Genomic DNA, 26,766 nt, shown 5'->3' on the forward strand with positions numbered 1-26,766 from the left:
TCAATCTGCAGAGTAATCTTCTTAAAATACAGCTTTGAGCACACCTTCTTCTCCTCTACTGTAAGGTAAAAGCTCGTTAGCTCAGCAGTTAAGCCCCACACTCCTTACCTGCCATAACTTCCCATCACAAACCCTTCTCCACAACCAAGCCTGGTACATTTCCTTCCCTAAGCTCCACCTATGCCACCTCCTCACCTTGGCTCACATTCTTATCTTTGACTGGATTCCACCCCCTCACTCCTCCATCTCCACTCCAACTCACCCTGTCAAAATCCTCACCATTATTTAGAAAGAGCCTCTTCGGGCCGGGCACGGTGGCTCACGCCTGTAATCCCAGCACTTTGGGAGGCCAAGGCAGGCGGATCACGAGGTCAGGAGATCGAGACCATCCTGGCCAACATAGTGAAACCCTGTCTCTACCAAAAATACAAAAAAATTAGCTGGGTGTGGTGGTGCACACCTGTAGTCCCAGCTACTCAGGAGGCTGAGGCAGGAGAATCACTTGAACCCAGGAGGCAGAGGTGGCAGTGAGCTGAGATCACGCGACTGCACTCCAGCCTGGACGACAGAGTAAGACTCTTGTTCCCCCCCTCCCAAAAAAAAAAAAAAAAATGCTGAGAGAGAATCAGAGAAAGGGAGGCTGCAGAGTATAGTGGTTAAGGACTGGGTTTGGGAGCCAGATAGACCTGGGTTTAAATCCTACTCCTGCATTAACTTTTCTGATCCAGAAGGGACGCATGGCCCTAAGAAGGGTTGTGGCTGCCCTAGGTTGGCTTCCAGCCTTCCCCAGCTCTCCTGCGACATCCCTGTGTGGCTTATTCCACCCTTACCGTGCCTCCTGTCCTCCCCATAGTCCTGTGGCCCAAGCTTTTCAAGCTGGTGAAGGAGAGAGTTGTGATCCCAAGAAGGAGGGTGAGCGAGCGGGAAAATGAGACAAAGAGAGGAAACAGAATAAAGCGCACAGATACCAGCGGCTTTTCACCATGGAGAACTGAACTCGGCTGGAGTCTCTCTGAGTCTGAAACATGACCTGGAATTGGGATGTGGAATGCTCCCACGGAGGGACCAGAAAGCTGGGGTATTTACCCCTAACTCTGGACAACTGGCTGGGGTTGCTCGGGGGGTATTAACTCCACAGCCCTTTGGGCCTGCCCCACACTCACTCCCATAGCTGAAAATGCCCTCAGGAGGGACACAGGAAGCAGGGGCCTGGTCAGGAACTGTCTGTGGGTGACCTCCTGGTAGGCCTGGAGGTGTGGGTGGGGCATTGACAGCATCTACTACACTCAGGGAAAGGAACCTGCTATTAAAATTATTGTTGTCGGCCAGGTGCAGTGGCTCACGCCTGTAATCCCAGCATTTTGGGAGGCTAAGGCAGGTGGATTACTTGAAGTCAGGAGTTCAAGACCAGCCTGGCCAACCCGTCTCTACTAAAAATACAAAAATGTAGTGGCACATGCCTGTAATCCCAGCTACTCAGGAAGCTGAGGCAGGAGAATTGCTTGAACCCAGGAGGCGGAGGTTGCAGTGAGCCGAGATCGCACCATTGCACTCCAGCCTGGGTAACGAGCGAAATTCCATCTCAAAAAATAAAAACAAAAATATATAAAAATTATTGTTGTCTATTAGCTGCCACGTGGCGGCAGGCTGAGGGGGGAGGATCACTTGAACCCAGGCTGCAGTGAGCCAAGATCGTGCCACTGCACTCCAGCCTGGGTGACAGAGTAAGAACCTATCTCAGCCGGGCACGCCTGAAATCCCAGCATTTTGGGAGGCCGAGGCAGGCAGATCACCCGAGGTCGGGAGTTTGAGAACAGCCTGACCAACACAGAGAAACTCCCATCTCTACTAAAAATACAAAATTAGCTGGGTGTGGTGGCACACGCCTGTAATCCCAGCTGCTCATGAAGCTGAGGCAGGAGAATCACTTGAACCCGGGAGAGGGGGTTGCAGTGAGCCAAGATCGCTCCATTGCACTCCAGCCTGGGCAACAAGAGCGAAACTCCATCTCAAGAAAAAAAAAAAAAAGCCCATCTAAATTTATATATATTTGAATGTTAATTTTTTTAACTTTATTATTTTTTTAAAGTGATGGGGTCAGCTGGGCGTGGTGGCTCACACCTACAATCCCAGCACTTTGGGAGGCCAAGGCAGGCAGATCACGAGGTCAGTAGTTCAAGACTAGCCTGACCAACATGGTGAAACCCCATGTCTACTAAAAATACAAAATATTAGCCAGGTGTGCTGGCGCACCCCTGTAATCCCAGCTACTCAGGAGGCTGAGGCAGGAGAATCGCTTGAACCCGGGAGGTGGAGGTTGCAGTGAGCTGAGATCGCAGCATTGCACTCCAGCCTGGGCAACAGAGCAAGAGTCTGTCTCAAAAAAAAAAAAAGAGAAAGAGATGGGGTCTCACTCTGTTGCCCAAGCTGGTCTCAAACTTCGGAGCTCAAGGGATCTTCCCACCTTGGCCTCCCAAAGTGCTAATATTACAGGCGTGAGCCACCATGCCCAGCCATACCCATCTCAATTTAAAAATAAATAAAATAATTGTTGTTTAAGACCAGCCTGGGCAATGGAGTGAGACCTCGTCTCTACAAAAAAATTTTTAAAAAATTAGCCAGGCATGGTGGCCTGCACCTGTAGTCCCAGCTACCTGGGAGGCTGAGGTGGGAGAGTCACTTGAGCCCGCAAGGTCAAAGCTGCAGTGAGCCAAGATCATACCACTGCACTCCAGCCCAGGTGACACATCAAGACCTTGTCTCAAAAATAAATAAAATTGTGGCTGCAAAACAAGAGAGGAGGGAGCAGGAACTATAACCAGCCTAGGGCTTTTCTCTGGATCCTGCTGCCACCTCTTCTTAATTCCCATTCTGGAGCCCAACCATCTGCCTTACACCTACCAGCTCATGGCATCATCTTTCTCTATATCCCTTTCCCAGTGGATTCCTCCCTATCCCAGTCACCTGATGCAAATCCTGATGTCATCTGCCCCAGCCACCTATCTCTACCTCAACCCTGACTTCTCTGGTTAGAACTCTTGTGAATCCAGGGAGTGTCAAATCCCAGCCTGAACTGAACCTCAACTGGGATTATACTATCCTATAACATACCTTCTCCCCTCTCCTCCCCTCCCACCATTGGAATCACGCCCTCAGGAGAACAGCCCCACTCTTCTGGTCCAGAAGGGGCCCATGGCCCTAAGAAGGACCACAGGTTGGCTTTTGGCCTCCCCTAGCTCTCCTTTGACATTCCCCAGCTCTCCTTCGACATTCCCCAGCTCTCCTTCGACATCCCTGTGCGGCTCATCCCACCCTTACCCTGCCTCTTGTCCTCCGCACAGTCCTGTGGCCAAAGCTTTTCAAGCTGGTGAAGGAGACAGTTGTGATCTGACAAGGGCTAGACGGGTGCTTCACCCTCTGTCAACAAATACCCTCATTATTCAGCCTGAAACACCTCCATTCATTCCTTTCTATTCAGGCACATATTTGTTAATTCATTCCATCATTCACCTAACACACTTGAAGCGGAGCCAATCACCTCTACCAACATCTTCCTAGAGACAAATAAATTAACTGGGGTTGGGTAACTTTGAGAGCTCCAAAAGGAAAGCTCCAGAGGACGGGGGGTCCACAGGGGTTCAGGCCTCTCAGGGACCACAGAGCAGACCTGCGGCAGAGGCAGGATTAGAGCCTATGGCTCCGGAGTCAACCAGGGCCAGGCAGAGGGCACCAGCTCTTGGCTGCTGAGAGTAGAGCTCTTTGAAAGTCATCCACTCAGTCAACATCTACTGAGTGCCAGGCAGTGTCATCATCTCTACAGTCATCATGGGAGAGAACAGCAGCCTAGAGAAAGGGAGTCTGAGCCCCCCACCCCGTGGGCTCGAAGTCCACAGTAGAGGCCAGCACTAGTGCCTCTGGTGAGTGTTACCGTGGGAAGACCGCTGTTCCCAGCCCGGGTGCCCTGCTGGACTCCTGCTAGCCTGGCCCCAGCGAGGCAGGGTGTCAGTTTCCCTCTCCAGAGGCCTTTCTTGCCCACCTATTGCCCTTCTCAACCCTGTTCCTTCTTGCAGGAGCAACCTTTCCAGCAGAAAATTCCATTCTGCCCCAAGGACTCTTCTCCTTACTGCCCCTCTCCCAGGGGGACGCAGACTGCCTTCTCCCTGTTTCCTAATGGATGGTGGGCATCTTCCGATTTGGAGGTGAGGAGGAAAAACTAGGTTATTTTCAGCTCTTCCTTTACTGGCAGCATTGACCCATTTATCCTTCTTTTCCTTCAGACCCCTCCCCCAAGGCCACTCAGCTTGGACATCTGTCCCAGCCAAAATCTCACCTTCCACTGTCCTTACAGCCCAAAGGCTAGTCCAGTCTCTGAGTCCAGCTCTAGCCCTCTCACCCCACACCAGGAAGGAAGCTGGACTGCAGAGCACTCTGGGCCACCCCGCGTTGGCCGCTGCCTCTGGCCTCAGTTTCCCCAACTGCTCAGATTAATGATGCCTGCTGTCTAGACCCAGAGGACGAAGCTCTAAGGAGGTCACAGATGAGGAAGGGTCCAGTGCTCGGCGCAGGCTCCGTGCGGAGCCCCTAGGCCCCGCAGCTCGCCCCTCCCTCTCCCCCTACTCTCCTCCTCTCCCCCTCCCGCCTCTCCTCCGCCTCTCCTCCCGCCTCTCCGCTCGCTCGGCTCCCTCTCTGGCTGACCTTCCCTTTCCCTCACGCCTCCCCACGCCCGGCCCGGGGCCCCAGCACCCTGTCCGCCGCCGCCTCAGAGCCGGGAGAAGCAGCCGGAGCCCCCGCCGCTCCCGCCGCAGCGCGGGCGGTCAGTGCGCAGCCCGGCGCCCGCAGCCCGCAGCCCGCAGCCCGCAGCCGGATCGCGGGCTCGGACCGAACCCGACCCGACCGCCGCCCCCAGCCAGGTGAGGTCAGCTCAGGAAAGGCGGGGAGCCGAGGTTTCCCCTTTACTGGAAACGGGGGCTGGGGAGGCGCGGGGAAATTGGGTCCTTTTTCCTTGAAAGGAGGACCTGGGAGCCTTTTCGTGAAACAGGCACAAGGGCTTTCATTCCGAAGGGATGGATGGATGGATGGATGGAGGGAAGGTCTCGGGGGAGAGGGATTAGGATACCCCTTTCTGGTTTTTGTTTTTTAAAAATAAGGATTAATTGGCTTCTGTGAAAGTGGGACTTCTTGGAAGGATGAGGGGCTTTCAAGGTAGGTTGGGGAGGGGGCTCTGGCAGGGCTTGAGGGAAGGGTTAACTGGTGAGTGGCGGGGCAAGGGGGAGCTCTGCAAGCCCCTCAGCCTGCACCTCCCGCCTTGGCTCCGGGGCTCTGGGTCTGCCCAGTTCTGTGTTCCAGTTTTTCTCTTTGAAGATGACTATTTTGAGCCCCACCTGGACAGAGCCAGGAACAGCCATTTCCTTCCCTGGAGCTATGACACCCACCTGACACGCCCTCCCACACCTCTGACCTGCTCAGGGAAGGGGGTTCAGGGAAGGATGAGGACCCAGGGATCTGGGAATTGGACAGTGTGGGTGAAATGGAGGCTGGGTACTGGGCACACAGGAAGACCCTTGGCACTGGTGGGGTGCACCAACCTTGGTCGGGAGGTTGCTGGGCAGCTTCTTCTGGGGCATGACCCACTAGGAAAGCAGCCGTGTCAGGAAAAGCTGAGCTGTTCCCCATGCTCCCAGAAGACAAAACACTAGAGAATGTGTTTGCTTGCTTTTGTTTGGTTTTGCTTTCTTTCTGTCTTCCTCATCCTGGATCCCAAGACTCATTCCCCTGATCTCTCCTAGTTTTGCAAAAAGGTAAACTGAGGCAGAGGACAACTTGGCTGGACATACCTGTGTCTAGGAGGGAAGAGTGACAGAGAGGAAGGCATACAGAATTTGAGTAAAAAAATCTCAGTGTTCCATGGGTGACCTTGGGCCAAAATGCTTTCCCTTGTTGGGCCTTAGCTTTCTCATCTATAAAATGGGAGAGGGCCCACCTGTCTTGCAGGTTTGCCGAGACCATGTGCCTAAAAGAAATTTGTAAAAGGGAATGTACTGGACACTTGTGAGGTGCCATCTTCACCACCGTGGATGGCCCCTTCCCTCCTCCCTATCCTAACCAAGGGTATCACTAACCCATAGGACACCTTTGTGAGAATTAGAAAAGGCACCTCCTCTGGAAGCAGACAGCATTCAGTTGGGCTAGCAACTTGGGGTCTTTATTATGAGAATGAGAAGGTGGCATACTTTATCCCAGGTGCTGCTCTAACATGTGGAGTGTGAGCTAGATTCTAGCTAGGATGTTCTGCACATCCACACGTGGCAACCCCTTTCAGCAGGGCCCTGACACAGAGCTACACATACTTACAGGGTACTTTCTAAAGCAGCCCACATCCCAGGCTGTCTCCAGCTCATTTCTTTCCTGTTTTGTTTCCACATCAGGGCCTTTGGGTATTCAAGTCCCAAAGTGCATGCCCTACTAGGAAGCAGGATGGAATCCTTACATCAGACAGTGACTCCTTTGAGTCAAGCAGTGCCTTCACCAAGCTCCCAGGGGTAGGAGTGACTGAGTCCCTAAACCCTTACATCAAGAACTGGACCAGATCACTTTTGTCAGGGCAACCAACAGAAGCATCTGCACCCCTCAGCACTGCCATTGACAAACCATGTTCACACCTATCTCAGAGCACCCCCACAGCAAGCCTGTGTGTGAGGTCTCCTCCCCATTTACATGGAGGAAGCCATGCCCAGAGAAGTTAGGGTACCTGCCCAGGGTTTCACAGTGTGAGTGGTAGAGCCAGGACCTGAACCCAGATCTGGCTGGCTGTCCTCTCCAATCCATCACTCCCAAGGAACAAAGCTGCTGACTTCACAGCCTTGCTAAAGCCCTGCTGGAATTGTTGCTCTCCCTGTCCATCCCTGGTAGCCCCTGGCTCACCACTCCTTCCCCTAAGTAACCAGCCTCCAAGCAAAGAGAAAGGAGTCACCTTCTTTTTACTCTGATTTCACGGGGGAGGAAGCTACCTCAAAGCCCAACTGTTCTCGCCTCCTCTGTGCAGGAAGGGCCCCTGGTGAGGCCAGGAAAGGGGTCAGGGAGCAGCGATTTCCTTTCCTGCTCAGATGGGTCTTAAACAGTAATGGTCATGCAGAGCATTGACACAGAAAGCCAGTGCCTGCGTGAGTAGCAGACCAAGGACCATAAAATAACCACAGGAAAATGCAGCCAACTGGAACTGAGGGGAACTCAAGAGACCCCCCTGAATCCCCCGGGTTACCAGGGCCCCTGGGTGTCAAACAGGAGGTGTAGGGGCGAGCCAAGCAGACAGGGCTGTAGGCTTCTTCAACCAGAGCGTTTCTGCTGGTCTGTGTGCAAGCTTTCATTTAAGAAAGGGGTTTCGTCCGGGTGCGGTGGCTCACGCCCGTAATCCCAACACTTTGGGAGGCTGAGGCAGGCGGATCACAAAGTCAAGAGATTGAGATCATCCTGGCCAACATGGTGAAACCCCGTCTCTCCTAAAAATACAAAAATTAGCTGGGCGTGGTGGTACATGCCTGTAGTCCCAGCTACTTTGGGAGGCTGAGCCAGGAGAATCGCTTGAACCCGTGAGGCGGAGGTTGCAGTGAGCCGAGATCGAGCCACTGCACTCCAGCCTGGCAACAGAGCCAGACTCTGTCTCAGAAAAAAAAGGGGGGGGAGGGGTGGTTTCAAGGCCTAGCATGATGGCTCACGCCTGTAATCCCAGCACTTTGGGAGGCTGAGGCAGGTGGATCACTTGAGGTCAGTTCAAGACCAGCCTGGCCAACGTGGTGAAACCCCATCTCTACTAAAGATACAAAAAATTAGCTGGGCATGATGGTATCTGTAATCTTAGCTACTCAGGAGGCTAAGGCAGGAAAATTGCTTGAACCTGGGAGGCGGAGGTTGCAGCGAGCTGAGATCAGGCAATTGCACTTCCAGCCTTGGTGACAGGGCGAGACTCTGTCTCAAAAAAAAAAAAAGGCGGGGGGAGGTTTCAGTGTGTGGGTATGCACACACACACAGAGGTTTGGAGACTCCTAGCTTAATCCAGTAGTTCTCAGCATGTGGTCCTTGGATCAGCAGCATCAGCATCATCCAGAAACATATTAGAAATACAAATTCTTAGCCAGGCATGGTGGCTCATGCCTGTAATCCTGACACTTTGGGAGGCCCAGGTGGGCGGACTGCCTGAGCTCAGGAGTTCGAGACCAGCCTGGGCAACACGGTGAAACCCCGTTCTCTACCCAAAATACAAAAGGTTAGCAGGGCATGGTGGTGCACGCCTGTAGTCCCAGCTACTGGGGTGGCTGAGTCAGGAGAACTGCTTGAACCCGGGAGGTGGAGGTTGCAGTGAGACGAGATCATGCCACTGCACTCCAGCCTGGTTCACAGAGTGAGACTCTGTCTCCACAAAAAAAAAAAAAAGAAAAGAAAAGAAATGCAAATTCTCGCTACTTGGGAGGCTGAGGCAGGAGAATCGCTTGAACCGGGGAGGCAGAGGTTGCAGTGAGCCGAGATCGGGCCATTACACTCCAGCCTGGGTGACAAGAGCGAGACTCCATCTCAAAACAAAGAAATGCAAATTCTCAGGTCCATCCCAGAACCTACTGAACGAACTCTGGGGATGGGGCCCAACTATGTATGTTTGAACACGCCCTCCAGGTGACAGTGAGACTCGCTAGAGTTTGAGAAGCACTGAGCTAGTGCAAGGATGTAGGAAAATTGAAACCTACTTGTGGGTCTAGAACCCTTGTCTCCCGGTGGAGAGCCTAACGTTTGGAGGCCGCCCCTGCCAACCCTCTTCTCCCGCCCCTCGGTCTCCCTCCCAGGCTCCATGCTGCCGCTTCTGCTAGGCCTGCTGGGCCCAGCGGCCTGCTGGGCCCTGGGCCCGGCCCCCGGCCCAGGCTCCTCAGAGCTGCGCTCGGCCTTCTCGGCGGCACGCACCACTCCCCTGGAGGGCGCGTCGGAGATGGCGGTGACCTTCGACAAGGTGTACGTGAACATCGGGGGCGACTTCGACGCGGCCACGGGCCAATTCCGCTGCCGCGTGCCCGGCGCCTACTTCTTCTCCTTCACGGCTGGCAAGGCCCCACACAAGAGCCTGTCGGTGATGCTGGTGCGGAACCACGACGAGGTGCAGGCGCTGGCCTTCGACGAGCAGAGGCGGCCCAGCGCACGGCGCGCCGCCAGCCAGAGCGCCATGCTGCAGCTCGACTACGGCGACACAGTTTGGCTGCGGCTGCATGGCGCCCCGCAGTACGCGCTGGGCGCGCCCGGCGCCACCTTCAGCGGCTACCTGGTCTACGCCGACGCCGACGCCGACGCGCCTGCGCGCGGGCCGCCCGCGCCCCCCGAGCCGCGCTCGGCATTCTCGGCGGCGCGCACGCGCAGCCTGGTGGGCTCGGACGCGGGGTCCGGGCCACGGCACCGGCCGCTAGCCTTCGACACCGAGCTGGTCAACATTGGCGGCGACTTCGACGCGGCGGCCGGCGTGTTCCGCTGCCGCCTGCCCGGCGCCTACTTCTTCTCCTTCACGCTGGGCAAGCTGCCGCGTAAGACGCTGTCGGTGAAGCTGATGAAGAACCGCGACGAGGTGCAGGCCATGATTTACGACGACGGCGCGTCGCGGCGCCGCGAGATGCAGAGCCAGAGCGTGATGCTGGCCCTGCGGCGCGGCGACGCCGTCTGGCTGCTCAGCCACGACCACGACGGCTACGGCGCCTACAGCAACCACGGCAAGTACATCACCTTCTCTGGCTTCTTGGTGTACCCCGACCTCGCCCCCGCCGCCCCGCCAGGCCTCGGGGCCCCGGAACTGCTGTGAGCCCCGGGCCAGAGAGGAGCCCGGGAGGGCCAGGGGCGTGCATGCTGGGCCGGGCCCGCGGCCCGAACGCCTCGCGCGAGCGCCACGGCCGCCGGGCGCGCCTGGACTCTGCCAATAAAGCGGAAAGGGGGCCTGCGCAGCGCCCGGCAACCCAGGCCCCTGCTCTGTCTTGACTGCGACGCATTCGCTGGGGGCAGGCGGGATAGGCACTGACTACTGCGGACCCGCAGGCCCGAGGAAGGGGTTGGAGGTTGGAGAGCAGGGTCCCCTCAGACCCTGGGAGGGTGAGGAGGTGGGAATTTGGTGGAACCACATTCGCCTAGTCCGTTGGGGGCCTCCCTTTCATATCCCTACCTTGTCCAGCCCTCTGACTCATCATTGACCTACGACCTCAGTCTTAGCTCCCCGCTGATGCCTTTCTGTGACAAGGAACAGCACCCCATTACCCCACTGGGGGCATGAGATTCAAGGAGAGTGCATTCCTTCTTCCAGCAGGGTATGGGAATGGGATGAGTTGATACCTGGTTGCCCTGACTCTTGCCTTCCCAGGATGGGGAGAGTGATTTGCCCAGAGCAGGAGTTAGACCGCTTATTCCGACATAGAATGACACAGGCTCCGGGAGGCCGAAACAGAACTTTTATGAGAAGAGCAACACAGAATCAGGCCCACACCTGGCCCAGCCCACCTCCGGTTGTCTCTGCTTGGCCTGCCAGCCTTACTCCCCCATCTGAGGTGTTGAGATATTGCCTCCCTACCCCTAAAGAGAAAATGTTCCTCCCTCCCCCTGTTTCCCTCCAGTCCTCCAACAGACAGAACTCAAAAAGTCTATTCTCCCAACCCAGATGGGAACTTGGAGGCTCAGGGACCCCAGATCCTTGGTTGTGCCTAAAAGGGGGTGCTCTGCACCTAGAGGATTCCTGTGAATTCCACAGGACCTATCACAGAGCGCCAGGGTAGGAGTTGGAAGGTCTGACCTGGCCTTACTTGGGGCAGCTTCCCTTTCAGCATCTCTTGAACACACTTCTCAACCCTGACGCCAGATCTCAGCACACACACACACTGCCTGCAAGTCGTGCCCTTAGCTCTGTGGCCACTCCTTGTGACCCACAGCCTGGGTTCTTAGCCTCTCAAGATCCAGGAAACAAGATCGATTGGGTCGGGGTAAGCAGAGAGGGGGTGTCCAGGGTGCAAGCCAAGCCCAGAGATCTGAACACAGTGGAAAAAACCAGATGCCAGACAGAAGCCCCTGCCCAAGATGGGTCTGCCTGGGGAGTTGAGGAGATGGGAGGGGGTAATGGCAGGTGAAAGAGCAAAAGGGGAGGGTCAGGGGAAGGGGTCAAGGATGGAGGCCCAGGACCCCAGGGAAGGGGGCTGATCCTGGGGGCAGAAACCCTTGCATAGGTCCCAGAGTGTTTCCTGTGCCAGGAGAGTGAAGACCTGGGCCCAGCGGCCCCGTTCCTCAGCCTCACTAGCTGCGTGGAGCCGGTAGACGCAGGACAGGCCTGTGAGGAGCAGATGTTCAAAGTCCCAAGTGCTAAGAGGAGGCCCCTTCCGCAGGTCCTGGAGCTGCTGCAGCCGCTGCTCAGCGCCCTCCAAGTCACTGGGCACGTGGTGCTGCAGGAGGAGCCTGAGTCGGCGGCCTGGGTGTGTGGACGCTAGTTCCTCATCCTGGATGTGCAGCTGCCCCATGACATCCAGCTTCAGCCCAGCCCAGAGCAGCTGCAAGGGGAGGCATGTAAGGGCTTGGGGAGCAGGGCGGGGAGCAAGAGTGGGCTGGGGGAGGGGGCAGAAGCAGGCAGCAGGACCCATGCTGGCTTGCCCCCGCCAACCCCTAGCAGGTCCACCCTGAGACATCCCCATTCCCAACCCTGAGCTTAGGGACCTCTGGACATGCCCACCCTCATGTCCCAGGCTGGGAGGAAAGACCTCAAACATCACTTCCGGGGCCTCTGGCTTCTGCAGGCCACCTCCCACGCTGGTGCTGTCCATGGGCTGCCCTGGGGCAGCAGAGAGGAGTCAGGCCCCTGCCATGCTACACCATGAACACCCCAGCCTCCCAGAAGTGTCCCTCTGCTGCGTGGTAGAGGTCCCAAGTGCTTCATCATTCTACAAAAGGGCAGGAATGCCATCCCATGCCCCTGTTTCCCCTCCCTCTCATGCACACACATGCACATTGACATTCACTCTCCCAGGCATAGGTCTTCTGATCTCAAAAGCATCATTCCAAGCATAGTTACCATGTTGGCAAATGCCCAGGACTCCTCCTCTAAATTGCACAATGCCCTTGGTAAAGAGCTCCAGGCCAACGGGTCACAAGACCCTTCCCCACCCTCCTCCTCTCCCTATAATCATCGGAGGACAGAGTCACCTAAAACAGTGCCAGTGACTCTCCCAAGGACAAGGACCTCTTTGGGAAGAGCCTACTCTCCCTGCTCCTTCTCAGCAGTAAGGGAGGGAGAAGGAGGACAGGGCAGGGAGGATAGGGCAGGGGAGGATGTGAGGCAGGGACCACAGGGCAGGGGAGGATGTCTGTGGCAGCTCCCTCCGGCCCACACCTTGGGGTGTTGCCTCACCCTTGTAATGTTTGTTCCAAACCCAGACAGGTCAAGAGACCCTGCTTTGGGCATCTGTGGGAATGAGCCCAGGGCCAGCATTAAGAGCACCTAGGGCTATCTCCCTAGTTGTCACCTGTATCTTTCCAGTTCTGGGGAGGGCGGCCCACGTTGTCACCCAGCACACATCAGCCTGGTACCCACCATGCCCACACTTCTATGCCCGACTAGCCTCAAATAGAGCCAGCTGTTAACTGCTGTCAGCCAGCAGCCTTCCTTGGCTCCTCTCCACCCACCCTGAAGCCCCGGTACCTGCATGGTGCTGGGTTGTAGTCACACCAGAGAGGAGGCAGATGGCTACCACCAGGCAAGCCAGGAACTGCAGGGTCGCAGCCATGCTCCACCACGTCCTCTGAGTTTCACTCTGTTCAGCAGTTCTCTGCTCCCTCATCTGCCTGCCACACACCTCGGCTCCAACTTTCCACTGCAGGCTGCTCCAGAGCTCTGTAATGCGTGTCATTGTTCAATGCTGAACAGGGAGGGGCTGGCTGTGGCCTCGGTCACCTCCCATGGGCTCTTTCCATCCTTTAGAAATGGGGAATCTTTGGTTGTTGGCAGGAGCCTGGCTCCCTGCTTGTCAGGCCCTCAGCCTGTTCCTGCCCAGCTGGGCGGTATGCTTAGTTAATAGGAAAAAGGTGTTTGGTAGCAAATAGCTCTAGCTTGGCCCTCCCAAAGGGTAGGAAAGAGCCCAGGCGGTAAGACCATCTTACCGTCTGCACCCTCAAAATATCCTGCAACTGAGACCAGCCCCGACACCCAGTCTGGCCCAGCCCAGCCTCCATGGAGCCCTTCAGCTGCCAAAAGCATCAGCTGCAAAGTCTTCCAACTGCATGGCGGGCTGGCTGGGCGGCCCTGCATACAGGCAGAGCCAAGCACTCCCGTCTCAGGCACTCCGCCGCAGGCTGAACAGACCCCTAGACCAGCTGGACTAGGGAGTACTGTCTCCTGGCAGACAGACAAATCTGCAGCTCCTCAGTGGTTTTTGCCCCAGCCCTGGGACCTCTTATTTCCTAACAACATTCTTAATTCAGGGTGGGCATGGTGGCTCATGCCTGTAATCCCAGCACTTGAGGAGGGCAAGACAGGATGGCTTGAGCCCAGGAATTCAAGACCAGCCTGGGCAACATGGTGAGACCTCATCTCTACAAATAAAAAAATTAGCTGGGCATAGTGGTACACACCTGTGGTCCCAGCTACTCAGGAGGCTGAGGTGGGAGGATCAGCTGAGCCCAGGCAGTCTAGACTGCAGCGAACCATGATCACACTGCTGTACTCACCTTAGCTTGGGTGACAGACCAAGACCATGTCTCAAAAAACCCCCACCAGCCCGGCGCAGTGGCTCACACCTGTAATCCCAGCACTTTGGGAGGCCGAGGCGGGGAGATCACGCGAGGTCGGGAGTTCGAGACCAGCCTGACCAACATGGAGAAACCCCATCTCTACTAAAAACACAAAACTGGCCGGGTGTGGTGGCACAAGCCTGTAATCCCAGCTACTCAGGAGGCTGAGGCAGGGAATTGCTTGAACCCGGGAGGCAGAGGTTGCAGTGAGCCAAGATCATGCCATTGCACTCCAGCCTGAGCAACAATAGCAAAACTCTGCCTCAAAAAAACAAAAAACAAAAAAAACACCATTCTCAGCTCAGGCCAGAAACCAGGAAGGTTTCTATAGCCCAAGAGTGATAGGCTGCCATGCCACACCCATCCTGAATCCCTGTGGACCGTGAGAACTTTTAATTACAGCTCTAGAATTCCTCTCAGAAATACATCCATGCCTGCAGGCCACTAGGTCTGCAACTACACTCTTTAGTCCCATTAAAATAGACCCCTAGCTGAGTGTGGTGGCTCACACCTATAATCCCAGCACTTTGGGAGGCCAGTGTGGGTGGGATCATTTGAGGACAGTAGTTCAAGACCAGCCCAGGCAACATGGTGAAACCCCATCTCTACAAAAACTAGCTGAGCATGGTGACGCACATCTGTAATCCCAGCTTCTCGGGAGGCTGAGGTGGGAGAACTGCTTGAGCCCAGGAGGCAGAGGTTGCAGTGAGCCGAGATCGCGCCATTGCACTCCAGCCTGGGCAACAAGAGCAAGACACTGTCTCAGAAAATAAAAAACAAAAAAACCCGTAAGACTCCCTGGTTTAGTAGTGTCTCTCTAAGGGAGCAGGGAAACACCCCTGTCTGCCTGTGTCCCCCGTCAAACATCATTTCTCCCCATTACAAGCACACACGAATTGGTGAGTCTAAGTAGGAATTTATTTACACCGACACTCAATCTTAGATAAGGCGCTGTCTAGGATCCACATGCCTTCCCTGGAGCTACTTGGCTTCAGGCTTCTTATCTCCGGCTTCAAGCTTGAGACTCTCCGGGGGTTGGCGATAGACTGGGAAAGCCTCCCAGGGGCTGTTCAGGTCAAATTTGCGGAACTCTTGGGCCAACTCCACCGGCTCTGCCACCACCCGCTTTACCTCATCGTCATAGCGTACCTGTAGGAGCAAAAGGCAGGCTTGAGCACTAAGGAAGTCCCTATTACAGCTACAAAGGAGCCTATTTTTCACAAGGCTATGGATGACTTCCCCAGTCAGGAGTTACTGACTCCTGTCCCAGCCTCTGTTAATAAGTCTCCATCCACACCTTTGTTACCCATCAGATCACATCCCAACCAGCTAGAGTGTGAGATTCCAAAATGTAGGATACCTCTCATGCTCTGCCAGCACCAGTCAGACTCCCCTGCTCACCACTCCTGCATCAGGAGCTCCCAACTGACTGCTCACCCACCCACACACTCTTATAAGGTAATGGTAAGCATCTGCCCAGGATTATAGTAGTGGGTGGCTGAAAAGAGTAAACCTAAACTGAGAGATACACAACCTCAGGCCCTGGGCCCTTAGCATATTCACTGTCCAGATCTAAAGCGGTACGTTTGACATGACTTTTCTTGTTACTGGGGGATCAAATGGATGAGGTCAGGATCATCAGGTGCTAGAGTGAAGAGGCAAACCAGGTGAGGCAGATAGCAGGAGTGGGGTGAAAGGGAGAAGCAAGGGAGATAGCCCTGCCAAGAAGTAGCCTAAGAGGGAAATAGGAGCATGCAAAGCACTAACACAGCAGGAGTGACTGGGGACTAAAAGACCAGGGCTGGAGCACCACATCTCAGCATTTCTAAACAGTTACTTTGCTATAAAAGTCACGAGTAATAATATTACACACTATCTTCCTGCAAATAAACAACCTGCAGCACCACTGAAATTCTTTATTCACGTTACTGGTCCCACCTCAGAGGTAATTCTTGAGGGCTAAACATTTGGTGTCTTCCCCATCACTGCCTTCCCAGAGAGTCAGGGCAGGGTAAAATAATCCTCTACTTTAGGTTTTAGGGACAGACTACATCCTCAAGGCTGCCTTGATCATTAAAATTATCATTACAATAATGGATAGCACTGGCCAGGTGCGGTGGCTCACGCCTGTAATCCCAGCACTTTGAGAGGCTGAGGTGGGCAGATGGCTTGAGCCCAGGAATTTGAGACCAGTCTGGGCAACATGGAGAAACCCCATCTCTACAAAAAATACAAAAATTTGCTGGACATGGTGGTGCACGCCTGTAGTCCCAGCTACTCGGAGGACTGAGAGGTGTGAGGATCACTTGAGCCTGGAGGTGGAGCAGTGAGCCGTGATCGCACCACTGCACTCCATCCTGGGTGACAGAGTGAGACCCTGACACACACACATAGCATCAATTGAGCCTTTACAATACAGCAGGCTTCATACAGCATTTATTTATTTAGAGATAGGGTCTCACTCTGTCACCCAGGCTGGAGAGCAGTGGCGTGATGTTGGCTCACTGCAACCTCTGCCTCCTAGGCTCACGTGATCCTCCCACCTCAGCCTCTTGAGCAGCCAGGACCACGGGCATGTACCACCATGCCCCGTTAATTTTTCTATTTTTTTGTAGAGATGAGGTTTCACCATGTTGTCCAGGTTGTTCTTGAACTCCTGGACTCGAGCACTACTCCTGTCTCCCAAAGTGCTGGGATTACAGGCGTGAGCCTACACATACATTATTTAATGCCTGCCACAAATCTAGTAGTTAAGTGCTATTATTATTGCCATTTTAAGATGAGAAAGCTGAGTCAGTCAAACCAAGTAACTTGCCCCAAGTTACAAAAATGAAACTAGGATCTGAATCCAGGGCCCATGCTCTTAAACCACCACAATCCACAGACCACATTTCCTGCCATTCCCAGGGATCCCCTGAGTTCCCTGCAAGTCCCTCCCTGAGACTGCTGTCCCAGTTCCAAGGCTCCTACCTCAACGTAGCCAGATAGAGGAAAGTCTTTCCGGAAAGGATGTCCCTCGAAGCCATAATCCGTCAGGATCCTTCTTAGATCAGGGTGGTTAGCAAAGAAGACTCCAAACATGTCCCAGATCTAGGAAAGAGACTCCCTCAAACAGCCAATCCATCAAGACCAACAACAGGGGAAGGGGCTACATGGCATCCCATAGTCTCAACCAGTTCTGTAACTCTGGCCCAGAGGCAGGTCCACCATATCCGGTAACTCACCTCCCTTTCATACCAGTTGGCTGCCTTGAACACAGACATAGCGGACTCAATGGGCGTCAGCTCATCTGTGTAGGTCTTCACACGGATCCGTGAGTTGAAGCGCAGAGACAACAAGTTGTAGACAATCTAGGGAGAACAGAAGCATCTGGAGGGATGAGATGGGAGTCCCTGGTTGGGAGAGTTCTGCCCTGTGACCCTGCTTTCTATTCTGAACCTCAAATCCTCAAGATTCTCCTATGCTTACAACTACTTCCAAAGGCCCAGGCCACAGCTATAGCTTAGCATGTCAGCATGCCTGTGTTTGTTCATACTATTCCCTTTGTCAGGAATATTTCCCTGGTCTACCTCACAAGGCTAATTCCTGGTCTCCTGCTCATGTGTTAAGATTCAGCACAAACATTTTCTCTCTTCAAAGAAGCCTCCCAGACAGGGCCAAGTGCCCCTCCTGCTTTCTTAAAGCATCCCTCTAATATCCTTTGTATTATAAGTTACTACAGTAAGCTGTTTAGGTGTCTTTCTCCTTCGCTAGAGTGTGGGAGACTCTTGGAGGACAAATACTTCATGTTATTTCTCTCTCCATCCCAGAGTCTAGCAAACAGTAGATAATCAGTAAAATATTAATAGCTAAATGTATTGAAAACTTATTGTGTGCTAACAATTTACTTGAACTATCTGATTGGATCCTTCCAACCATTCTATAAGATAGGGGCAGCTTTATATTTATTTTCCAGATAAGAAAATGAAAGCGCAGAAAGATTAAACAAGGGCCAGGCACCGTGGTTCATGCCTGTAATCCCAGCACTTTGGGAACCCAAGGCAGGCAGATCACGAGGTCAGGAAATCGAGACCATCCTGGCCAACATGGTGAAACCCCGTCTCTATTAAAAAAATACATAAAATTAGCCAGGTGTGCTGGCATGCACCTGTAGTCCCCGCTACTCAGGGGGCTGAGGCAGGGGAATAGTTTGAACCCAGGAAGCGGAGGTTGCAGTGAGCCAAGATCACGCCACTGCACTCCAGCCTGGCGACAGAGCAAGATTCGGTCAAAAAAAAAAAAAAAAAAGAAAGATTAAACAAAATATTTGAGTTATCTGAGGTCCCATGGCCATTTAGTGGCAAAACCAAGATCCAAACTTGAGATCTACTTGACTCTGAAGTCCCAGTTTAACTGCTATGCTCCATTGTTTGTTACAAACTGAAATTAATACCCTTACCCCCCAAACCTTCTCAAATCTCCCGACTGACCTCAAAACGGTTCTGCCGAGTTGGGACATCCACTGCTGTCAAGTCAACCAGGGATTTGAACTGTGCATTGGTGTGATCCCTGAGGAAAGTCAGCACTGGGATGACGCCATCAGGATGGATACAGACCTCTAACTCATTGAAGCAGGACACCTGCACACATGGAAGGGAGGGGAGAGGGAACAAAGAGCTACTGAGGGAACAGCTAACTTCAGCTGAAGTCACCTGGCTTAATGCTGAGGGAAAAGTCCAAGGTTGGGATGGAGGAGTCTGTAGTTTCTTTGAAACCAGTCTGCCCACTCCCACATGCCCTGAGAACATGGTTCTTTCTTGGCCCAGACCCAAATAACAGTGGTACGTATTACCTGAACTTGTTGGACATACTTGGGCAAGATTTCAGCCACATACTCTCCAAAAGCTGAGAGCTGCTTGTGGGCCACATCATTCCGTGGTCTGACGGTGGCTGGAAGGAAAAGGCATATTTAACAAAGAAATGGAGAAGGCAAAAGCCAGCCCTGTATCCAGTCTCTTGGGCTTGTAAGGGATGTCAAATCCAGTAAAGGCTCCCTGCAGCACCCTGAGAAAGGGGCATGTGAAAGGTTTCCCTTCCAGGGAATAGAGTGATGAAAACTTGGGGAAAGTGCCACCTTAAGTACACAGTCCTCAGAAAGACTCTTAATATAGCAGCTGGGGTGTTCACCTCTTCTCAAAATTACTCTACAGTTCTTCCCTCACATTACCTGCATTTCTGCTAAAGCAGTAGTCTAAGTTCTCCTGTCAGACTAAGAGCTGTTTGAGGATGGGAACCAGAACTTTTGCTTCTCTGTAACTTCTTAGCATGTAAGTTTATACCAGGTTCTCAAGATAAGAACTTCAGGGCTTGAGGAGGCCTCACAGACTGTCTCCTTGAAACCTACTTTTTTTTTTGTATCAATGAGAAAACTGAGGCCAAGAAAAGGGGAAATGCTAGGTCTCCTAACTCCCAGTGCGTGCATCTTGACTGTAACATAATATGTACATACTCATTCATGCAACCCTAAACCACTGAGCACTCACACATCACAAGCTACGGAATGATGGTTAGGTTTTCCTGCCTCTGGCAGCAGGCAGGCCTACTTTGTCATTCACTAGGTCTCTGATCCTGGGCAGTTTAATTCTTTGGATTGTTTCCTGATCTATAGTAAGAAGAGTAAGATACTATTTACCCCATAAGGCTGTTGTGAGGACGAAATAAGATCATTCACTAAAACGCTTAGCGAGGTGCCAGGCACACATTAAGCACTCAACGTGAGGTACTATTATTACAGGGCTCTGAGGACTAAAGGGCACATTGGTTGCTTTCGAAGAGCTGACAGTTTAATCAGACAAAAAGGGGACCATTGAAACGGACAAGGGACAATCAGGGCCATAACAGAGAGGCCTAAGGGTACAGGGAGGGCTCGATTCTGCATGCAGGGTGAAGACCACCGCAGTCAGGTCTCCAAGATTTGCCAGGAAGACGCAGGGAAGGGCATCCTAGGGCAAGGACAGGCACCTAGGGGGCCCCGCCGACAGTTCAGGGAAGAGCGCTGCCAGCACATACTCACGGCGCGTGTCGGCCCCGGCGCTCTCCCGCCTCACCGGCAGCAACAGAACTGAGGGTCGCCCAGCCCCTGCACAGGGAGATAAAAGGCACAGACGCGCGGGGTGAGGCCTGAAGAGCTCTCTGCACTGGGCACGCCGCTGCGCCTGACCCCGGTCTCAGCTAGCTGCCCCTCTCACCCTTCGTCAGCGCAGCGGCCCCCACGATTCCACGCCACCACAGCCTAGCTGCCGCTGCCGCAGCCGCCATGTTACCCAGACGCAGACTAGGCAGCGGACGGAAAGACAGCAGGAGACGGAGCCCCAAGGGCACGGACCGGAAGCGGAAGTGTGCAGCAGATCTTCTTCCGGGCGGACGTGGAGCCGGAAGCAGAGGTTCCGGGCTCCGGGATGAAAGGAGGGAACGCAGGTGAGAAAGCGAGACAGGCAGGTAGGGAAACCGTGAGGTGAGCGTGGTCCTAGCTCCGTGTGGCAAAGCCTGGAGAGAAGGCGAGGACGCTGAAGAACCAGACGGGTGAGAGGAGGGGAGGGGGCGGGCGTTCTGGGTTCTGCACTACACACCCCTCCCCCGCTCTCAGCCAAGCTTTTGACGAGGGCGGGCGGGCCTGAGTGGGAAGAACGGTTTCCCTGGCGACGGTTTCCCAGGCGACTTCAGGTGGAGCGGGGATATTGCACAGGGCGATGGGCCTCCCAGTGCCCCGGCCTGAGGGCGGCTGGACTTGAGTTCTGGGACGCAGCCTTAGGGAGTCTTTCGAGCGAGCGGAAAAAGTAGCTCAGAAGAGAGCAAATGTGAGACTGACGTATATCCCAGGTTAGGCCTCATATGGAGCGTCTTAACTCCATGCGCGGGGAAGGAGAGGACCTGGCCACTAGGCCGGGGCGGGGGGTCCTTTTCGTCTGATTCTGCTGCCCCGAACTTCACATGCCCCAGTTATTTGGTTAGTAAGGCTTTTACGGTCACAGGCCTCCTCCAGCCCTTTGCTTTCATATATTGACCTAAATCCCAAGTCTTTTGTTAATATCATGGAACGGAATTATTCCGTGTTTTCTCAGGAAAACACCCAGAGTTGGAACTTTTATTTATTTCATTAGCGGAGTGGTGCCACTGGGGAGAACGAACCCAGGTTTGGTTAAAGGATAGCGTCAGGGACATCATGGACAGGACCAGGACTAAGGCCAATCTGGACCCACTTTGCTGTCACTTCTTCCGTTTCCCTCCCTGAGTTGGACAGTTGGATTCAGAGATTATGGCTGTGAATTCCGCAAGTTACTCAAGGTGGTGTTGCTTTGCAGACAGCTGGCAGAGAGAGAAGTTGGCTAGCATGGAATCACCAGAGGAGCCTGGAGCATCCATGGATGAGAACTACTTTGTGAACTATACTTTCAAAGATCGGTCACACTCAGGCCGTGTGGCTCAAGGCATCATGAAACTGTGTCTAGAGGAGGAGCTCTTTGCTGATGTCACCATTTCGGTGGAAGGCCGGGAGTTTCAGCTCCATCGGCTGGTCCTCTCAGCTCAGAGCTGCTTCTTCCGATCCATGTTCACTTCTAACCTGAAGGAGGCCCACAACCGGGTGATTGTGCTGCAGGATGTCAGTGAGTCTGTTTTCCAGCTCCTGGTTGATTATATCTACCATGGGACTGTGAAACTTCGAGCTGAGGAGTTGCAGGAAATTTATGAGGTGTCAGACATGTATCAGTTGACATCTCTCTTTGAGGAATGCTCTCGGTTTTTGGCCCGCACAGTGCAAGTGGGAAACTGCCTTCAGGTGATGTGGCTGGCAGATCGGCACAGTGATCCTGAGCTCTATACTGCTGCCAAACACTGTGCCAAGACCCACCTGGCCCAGCTGCAGAATACAGAGGAATTTCTCCACTTGCCTCACCACCTACTCACAGATATCATCTCGGGTAAGTTTAGGGAGGGGACACAGCATACCCAGTTACTTGGCTGTGATGTTCAGTGAATGTTCTAGTTTAGGAGAAAGGAACCCTCATGCTTCCTGGTGTTAGTTTACATTATTATTCCTGCAGTCTTACTGAGATAACCTGCTAAGAAAGATCGAGTTGAGATTCAGTGTAATTGCTGTCAGAGACACAGTGTGTTAGAGGAAGAAGTCAGGAAAATTAAAGCACAACACTTAACCACACAAAAGTACTGAGGAGTGATTTGTATTATACTCTAATTTCTCCTGTACTTTGGATGTCCCGGTGGGTCTAATTACCTATGTAAATTGGTGATGAGGTAAGATATCTAAGACTAAAAACTTTTTTAGTGATGGGCCAACATCAGGAAACAATCCTAACCCTGCAAGTGAGATATAACCATACTTAAGGTGTGAGGTTGGCTAAGCACAGTGGCTCATGCCTGTAATCCCAACACTTTGGGAGGCCGAGGTGGGCGGATGACCTGAGGTCAGGAGTTCGAGACCACCCTGGCCAACATGGTGAAATCCCGTCTCCACAAAAAAATACAAAAATTAGCTGGATGTGGTGGTGGGCACCTGTAGTCTCAGCTAATTGGGAAGGCTGAGGCAGGAGAATCACTTGAACCCGGAGGCAGAGGTTGCAGTGAGCCAAGATCATGCCACTGCACTCCAGCTTGGGCAACAGAGCAAGACTCCATCTCAAAAAAAAAAAAAATGGTGTGAGCTCTATAGCTTAGTAGGTTGCTTCCATGGCAGATGGGAGCATATCGAGCCATCCATTTTGATTTAAAAAAGCAAGGCACATATTCTGGTTTTTCTTCAGATTGTATAAATATTTTGCCTTTTACTAAAGATTTCTATGGAGAGGAACAGTTGTGAGTCTTTACCCAACTTTTTGAGGCCTCATGTAACACGAGACTACTTTTAAAAAAAGCAAGGCATGCCAGGCATAGTGGCTCATGCCTGTAATCCCAGCACTTTGGGAGGCCAAGGAGGGAGGATCGCTTGATGCCAGGAATTTGAGACCAGCCTGGACAACAAAGCGAGACCTTGTCTATACAGAAAATAAGAAAATTAGCCAGGCGTGGTGGTGCACACCTGTAGTCCCAGCTACTCGGGAGGCTGGAGCAGGATTGCTGGAGCCCAGGAGGTTGAGGCTACGGTGATGGTGATTGTGCCATTGCATTCCTGCCTGAGCGACAGGGTGAGACCCTGCCCCCCTCCCCAAAAAAAGGCAATTTCAGGTTAATTTCATGTATATGTGTATGTATGCATAGACATATATACACATGCCCAGCAGTAGTCTAATAAAGCGGTTCACATCTTTAAAGTCCCTTACTCTGAATTTCTCTTTTGGATCGTCATTGACCATGCCTTTCCTCTGGCTCTCACAGATGGAGTTCCATGTTCTCAGAACCCAACAGAGGCAATAGAAGCCTGGATTAACTTTAATAAAGAGGAAAGAGAGGCTTTTGCAGAGTCACTCAGGACAAGCTTGAAGGTAAGGCAAATCTCTTAATTGTTGAGACTGCATACTCTCCATGCATTCTCGCCATCAGTTAACCTGGCCTCTTTTTTTTTTTTTTTTAAGACGATTCTTGCTTTGTTGCCCAGGCTGGAGTGCAGTGGCGCAATCTCAGCTCATTGCAACCTCCACTTCCCAGTTTCAGGCGATTCTCCTGCCTCAGCCTCCCAAGTAGCTGGGATTACAGGTGCTGCCACCACGCCTGACTAATTTGTGTATTTTTTTTTTTTGAGACGGAGTCTCGCTCTGTCGCCCAGGCTGGAGTGCAGTGGCGCGATCTCGGCTCACTGAAAGCTCCGCCTCCTGGGTTCACACCATTCTCCTGCCTCAGCCTCCGGAGTAGCTGGGACTACAGGCGCCCGCCACCGCGCCCGGCTCATTTTTGTATTTTTAGTAGAGACGGGGTTTCACCGTGGTCTTGATCTCCTGACCTTGTGATCCGCCCGCCTCTGCCTCCCAAAGTGCTGGGATTACAGGTGTGAGCCACTGTGCCTGGCCCAACCTGGCCTCTTTGTGTGTATGTGTGTGTGTCTGTGTGAGAGAGAGAGGGATGGAGTTTCGCTCTTGTCACCCCTAGCCTCTTGTAGCCCATGAGGCTAGAGTGCGATGGTGCGATCTCGGCTCACTGCAACCTCCGCCTCCTGGGTTCAAGTGATTTTTCTGCGTCAGCCTCCCAAGTAGCTGGGATTTCAGACGCCCACCACCACACCCAGCTAATTTTTGTATTTTTAATAGAGACGGGTTTCACCATGTTGGCCAAGCTGGTCTCATTCCTGACCTCAGGCGATCCACCCGCCTTGGCTTTCCAAAGTGTTGGGATTAGAGGCGTGAGCCAATGCGCCTGACCTAACCTGGCCTCTTTTTGATGGCCAGGTTATGAATGGTCATCTGTTTTCGTTTTTGCTTTTTTTTTTTTTTTTTTGAGACAGAGTCTCACTCTGTTGCCCAGGCTGGAGTGTAATGGCATGATCTCAGCTCACTGCAACCTCCACCTCTCGGGTTCAAGCAATTCTGTCTAAGCCTCCCGAATAGCTGGGACTACAGGTGCATACCACCACGCCCAGCTAATTTTTGTATTTTTAGTGGAGACAGGGTTTCACCATATTGATCAGGCTGGTCTCGAACTCTCGAGCTTAGATGATCTGCCCACCTCAGCCTCCCAAAGTGCTGGGATTACAGGTATGAGCAACCGCGCTTGGCCATCTTTGTTTTTTAAATTTTTTATATTTATTTATTATTTTTTTGAATAAGTCATCTCTGGCTTGAAGTTGATGTAAGCTGGGGAGAAGCTTTGTCTTTGTAACCCCAGAACCACCAATCTATGAGCTTTCAAAGTTCCTTGAGAACTACTTTCATCAAGTTAACAATCTTAATCACCCTTTGTCCAAAGCACCAGCTTATGAGAGTTTTAAAAGTTACAAGGGTGAATACAAGATTCTCCTCCCGGCATAAATTGCCTCAAAGAAAGTGACTAGAGGACAGTTGGATGCCATACAGTAATTAGAGAGTAGTATGTTAAAGCTAGGTACAGGTGTGAAGTCCGGGATCTTAAGGATATGTGTCTTAGCGGAGCCTTAGCCTAGAACTTAACAGCTGTCATATAATTTTAATTTTGCCAATAGGAAATTGGGGAGAATGTGCACATTTACCTGATTGGGAAAGAGTCATCTCGTACCCACTCGTTGGCTGTGTCCTTGCACTGTGCAGAAGATGACTCCATCAGTGTAAGTGGCCAAAACAGCTTGTGCCACCAGATCACTGCGGCCTGCAAGCATGGTGGAGACTTGTATGTGGTGGGAGGGTCCATCCCACGGCGCATGTGGAAGTGCAACAATGCCACCGTTGACTGGGAGTGGTGTGCTCCTTTGCCTCGGGACCGGCTCCAGCACACCCTGGTGTCTGTGCCCGGGAAAGATGCCATATATTCACTGGGTGGCAAGACACTGCAAGATACCCTCTCCAATGCAGTCATTTATTATCGCGTAGGTGATAATGTGTGGACAGAGACAACCCAGCTAGAGGTGGCTGTGTCAGGGGCTGCTGGTGCCAACCTCAACGGGATCATCTACTTACTGGGTGGGGAGGAGAATGATCTGGACTTCTTTACCAAACCTTCCCGACTCATCCAGTGCTTTGACACAGAGACAGACAAATGCCATGTGAAGCCCTATGTGCTGCCCTTTGCAGGCCACATGCACGCAGCTGTGCATAAAGATCTGGTGTTCATCGTGGCTGAAGGGGACTCCCTGGTATGTTACAATCCCTTGCTAGACAGCTTCACCCGGCTTTGCCTTCCTGAGGCCTGGAGCTCTGCCCCATCCCTCTGGAAGATTGCCAGCTGTAACGGGAGCATCTATGTCTTCCGGGACCGATATAAAAAGGGGGATGCCAACACCTACAAGCTTGACCCTGCCACTTCAGCCGTAACTGTCACAAGAGGTATTAAGGTGCTGCTTACCAATTTGCAGTTTGTGTTGGCCTAAGGCTGTGGGGAGAGGAGGAGAGCTGCTCACTCCTTTTCCCTCCCCATCCAAACTCAAAGTCCCCCGGGCCCCAATTCAGAGTAATGTATTTTTTGGCACATACTAGAAAGGCAGTGCCTCAGCCCTTCCCTGAACCCATGGAGGTGTTCTGTTTGGGGCTTTTTAGACTGCTGCTGCTCAGCTGGTTGCTTGAACTGACAGTAGGCCAGCCTGTTCTCTGCCATCCCCTAGTCATTGTGTGCCTCACCACAGCTTGCTTAGAGCAAACTGTTTCTCAGACCTTAGGCACAGCCTCTCCTCTTTACCTGATCAATGTTAAATATAAGCACCCCTGATCCCAGGACATAAGGAAAGATGCCCAATTGTACTTTTGTTCTATAACCTATGAAATGGCTAGTTGATCATTTTTCCACAAATAATTAGGTGTTAAGAGTTTTCCTTCAGGCTTTACTTAGGAGAATGGACTAAGCTGAAGGTGTACTTCACCAGCAAGAGTCAACTCTAGAATTCAGGACGTTCCTTCTATTGTTTTCTCATCCATCTGTCAAGAAATGTAACTTTGGTTTTATTTTTGGCTTATTCCAAGGGGTAAGCCAGAAAATAGAAATGATTATTTCTGATTAATAGCAGAAACTTTTTCAAGCTCAAATATGTAAGGTGTCTGCTCTTTTAAAAGCTCTAAGTCAAGTCAAGAGCTAGGAAGTGTTGATACAAATAAAAGTTTTTGAAGGGATATGTGTGTCTGTGTTGAATTCCGAAGGGGTGACTTTGAAGGGGCGAGAGTGTTTCATTCCCTCAGGGGGACTCCTTAACGTACCATCACATGACTCAGTCTGCAGCAGTCCTGACTGCGCCCATGCTCCCGCTTCTCCAGACAGGATCCCTACTCCACAGGGCCAGTGAGACTCAGATTCTGACAGTGGCAAAGAGCCAGAGCTGAGTTTCCTTTTTTCTAGTGCTAAGTCTTTTGAGTTGGGGTGCTAAATATTATTAGGCACAATATT

At 52.6% G+C, this 26,766-nt stretch overlaps 4 protein-coding genes and 1 non-coding gene across 11 annotated transcripts; 3 read left to right on the plus strand and 2 right to left on the minus strand.

The window, feature by feature from the left end:
- The first annotated feature begins 4,092 nt into the window (after window positions 1–4,092).
- C1QTNF4 (C1q and TNF related 4) lies at window positions 4,093–9,981 on the plus strand. The gene is made up of 3 exons (XM_007999293.3): window positions 4,093–4,199; window positions 4,741–4,910; window positions 8,832–9,981. The coding sequence occupies exons 1-3, from the start codon at window positions 4,171–4,173 to the stop codon at window positions 9,824–9,826; spliced, it is 1,194 nt and encodes a 397-aa protein (XP_007997484.2). The 5' UTR covers window positions 4,093–4,170; the 3' UTR covers window positions 9,827–9,981.
- Window positions 9,982–10,448: 467 nt separating this feature from the next.
- On the minus strand, window positions 10,449–14,573 carry FAM180B (family with sequence similarity 180 member B). Of its 3 annotated transcripts, none has more exons than XM_073016291.1 (3): window positions 14,416–14,573; window positions 12,692–12,964; window positions 10,449–11,824 (listed from the first exon to the last, which is right to left on the minus strand). In XM_073016291.1, exons 2-3 carry the CDS (start codon window positions 12,897–12,899, stop codon window positions 11,151–11,153), a joined length of 882 nt encoding a protein of 293 aa, XP_072872392.1. In that variant the 5' UTR covers window positions 12,900–12,964; window positions 14,416–14,573; the 3' UTR covers window positions 10,449–11,150. The 3 variants fall into 3 exon arrangements, with proteins under 3 accessions (XP_072872392.1, XP_037855256.1, XP_037855257.1); XM_037999328.2 differs by having other exon boundaries at window positions 10,449–11,546; window positions 11,754–11,824; window positions 12,692–14,573; XM_037999329.2 differs by lacking the exon at window positions 14,416–14,573 and having other exon boundaries at window positions 10,449–11,546; window positions 12,692–12,773.
- A 102-nt stretch (window positions 14,574–14,675) lies between these two features.
- NDUFS3 (NADH:ubiquinone oxidoreductase core subunit S3) lies at window positions 14,676–20,109 on the minus strand. Its single transcript, XM_007999348.2, has 7 exons — window positions 20,007–20,109; window positions 19,832–19,897; window positions 18,611–18,708; window positions 18,249–18,398; window positions 17,004–17,129; window positions 16,750–16,869; window positions 14,676–14,928 (listed from the first exon to the last, which is right to left on the minus strand). Exons 1-7 carry the CDS (start codon window positions 20,074–20,076, stop codon window positions 14,761–14,763), a joined length of 798 nt encoding a protein of 265 aa, XP_007997539.1. The 5' UTR covers window positions 20,077–20,109; the 3' UTR covers window positions 14,676–14,760.
- Window positions 20,075–26,495, plus strand: KBTBD4 (kelch repeat and BTB domain containing 4). 5 transcript variants are annotated; one of them, XM_007999343.3, is made up of 4 exons: window positions 20,075–20,235; window positions 21,124–21,737; window positions 23,149–23,255; window positions 24,902–26,495. In XM_007999343.3, exons 1-4 carry the CDS (start codon window positions 20,075–20,077, stop codon window positions 25,760–25,762), a joined length of 1,743 nt encoding a protein of 580 aa, XP_007997534.2. In that variant the 3' UTR covers window positions 25,763–26,495. The 5 variants fall into 5 exon arrangements, with proteins under 5 accessions (XP_007997534.2, XP_007997504.1, XP_007997511.1 ...); XM_007999313.3 differs by having other exon boundaries at window positions 20,125–20,235; window positions 21,120–21,737; XM_007999320.3 differs by having other exon boundaries at window positions 20,197–20,340; window positions 21,120–21,737.
- Window positions 22,558–22,674, plus strand: LOC119624527 (U5 spliceosomal RNA). The gene has a single exon (XR_005240693.1). It is a non-coding gene; the product is annotated as a U5 spliceosomal RNA (small nuclear RNA).
- Window positions 26,496–26,766: the final 271 nt, after the last annotated feature.

Source organism: Chlorocebus sabaeus, chromosome 1 (genome assembly GCF_047675955.1).
Source record: "Chlorocebus sabaeus isolate Y175 chromosome 1, mChlSab1.0.hap1, whole genome shotgun sequence".
NCBI classification, from domain to species: domain Eukaryota; kingdom Metazoa; phylum Chordata; class Mammalia; order Primates; family Cercopithecidae; genus Chlorocebus; species Chlorocebus sabaeus.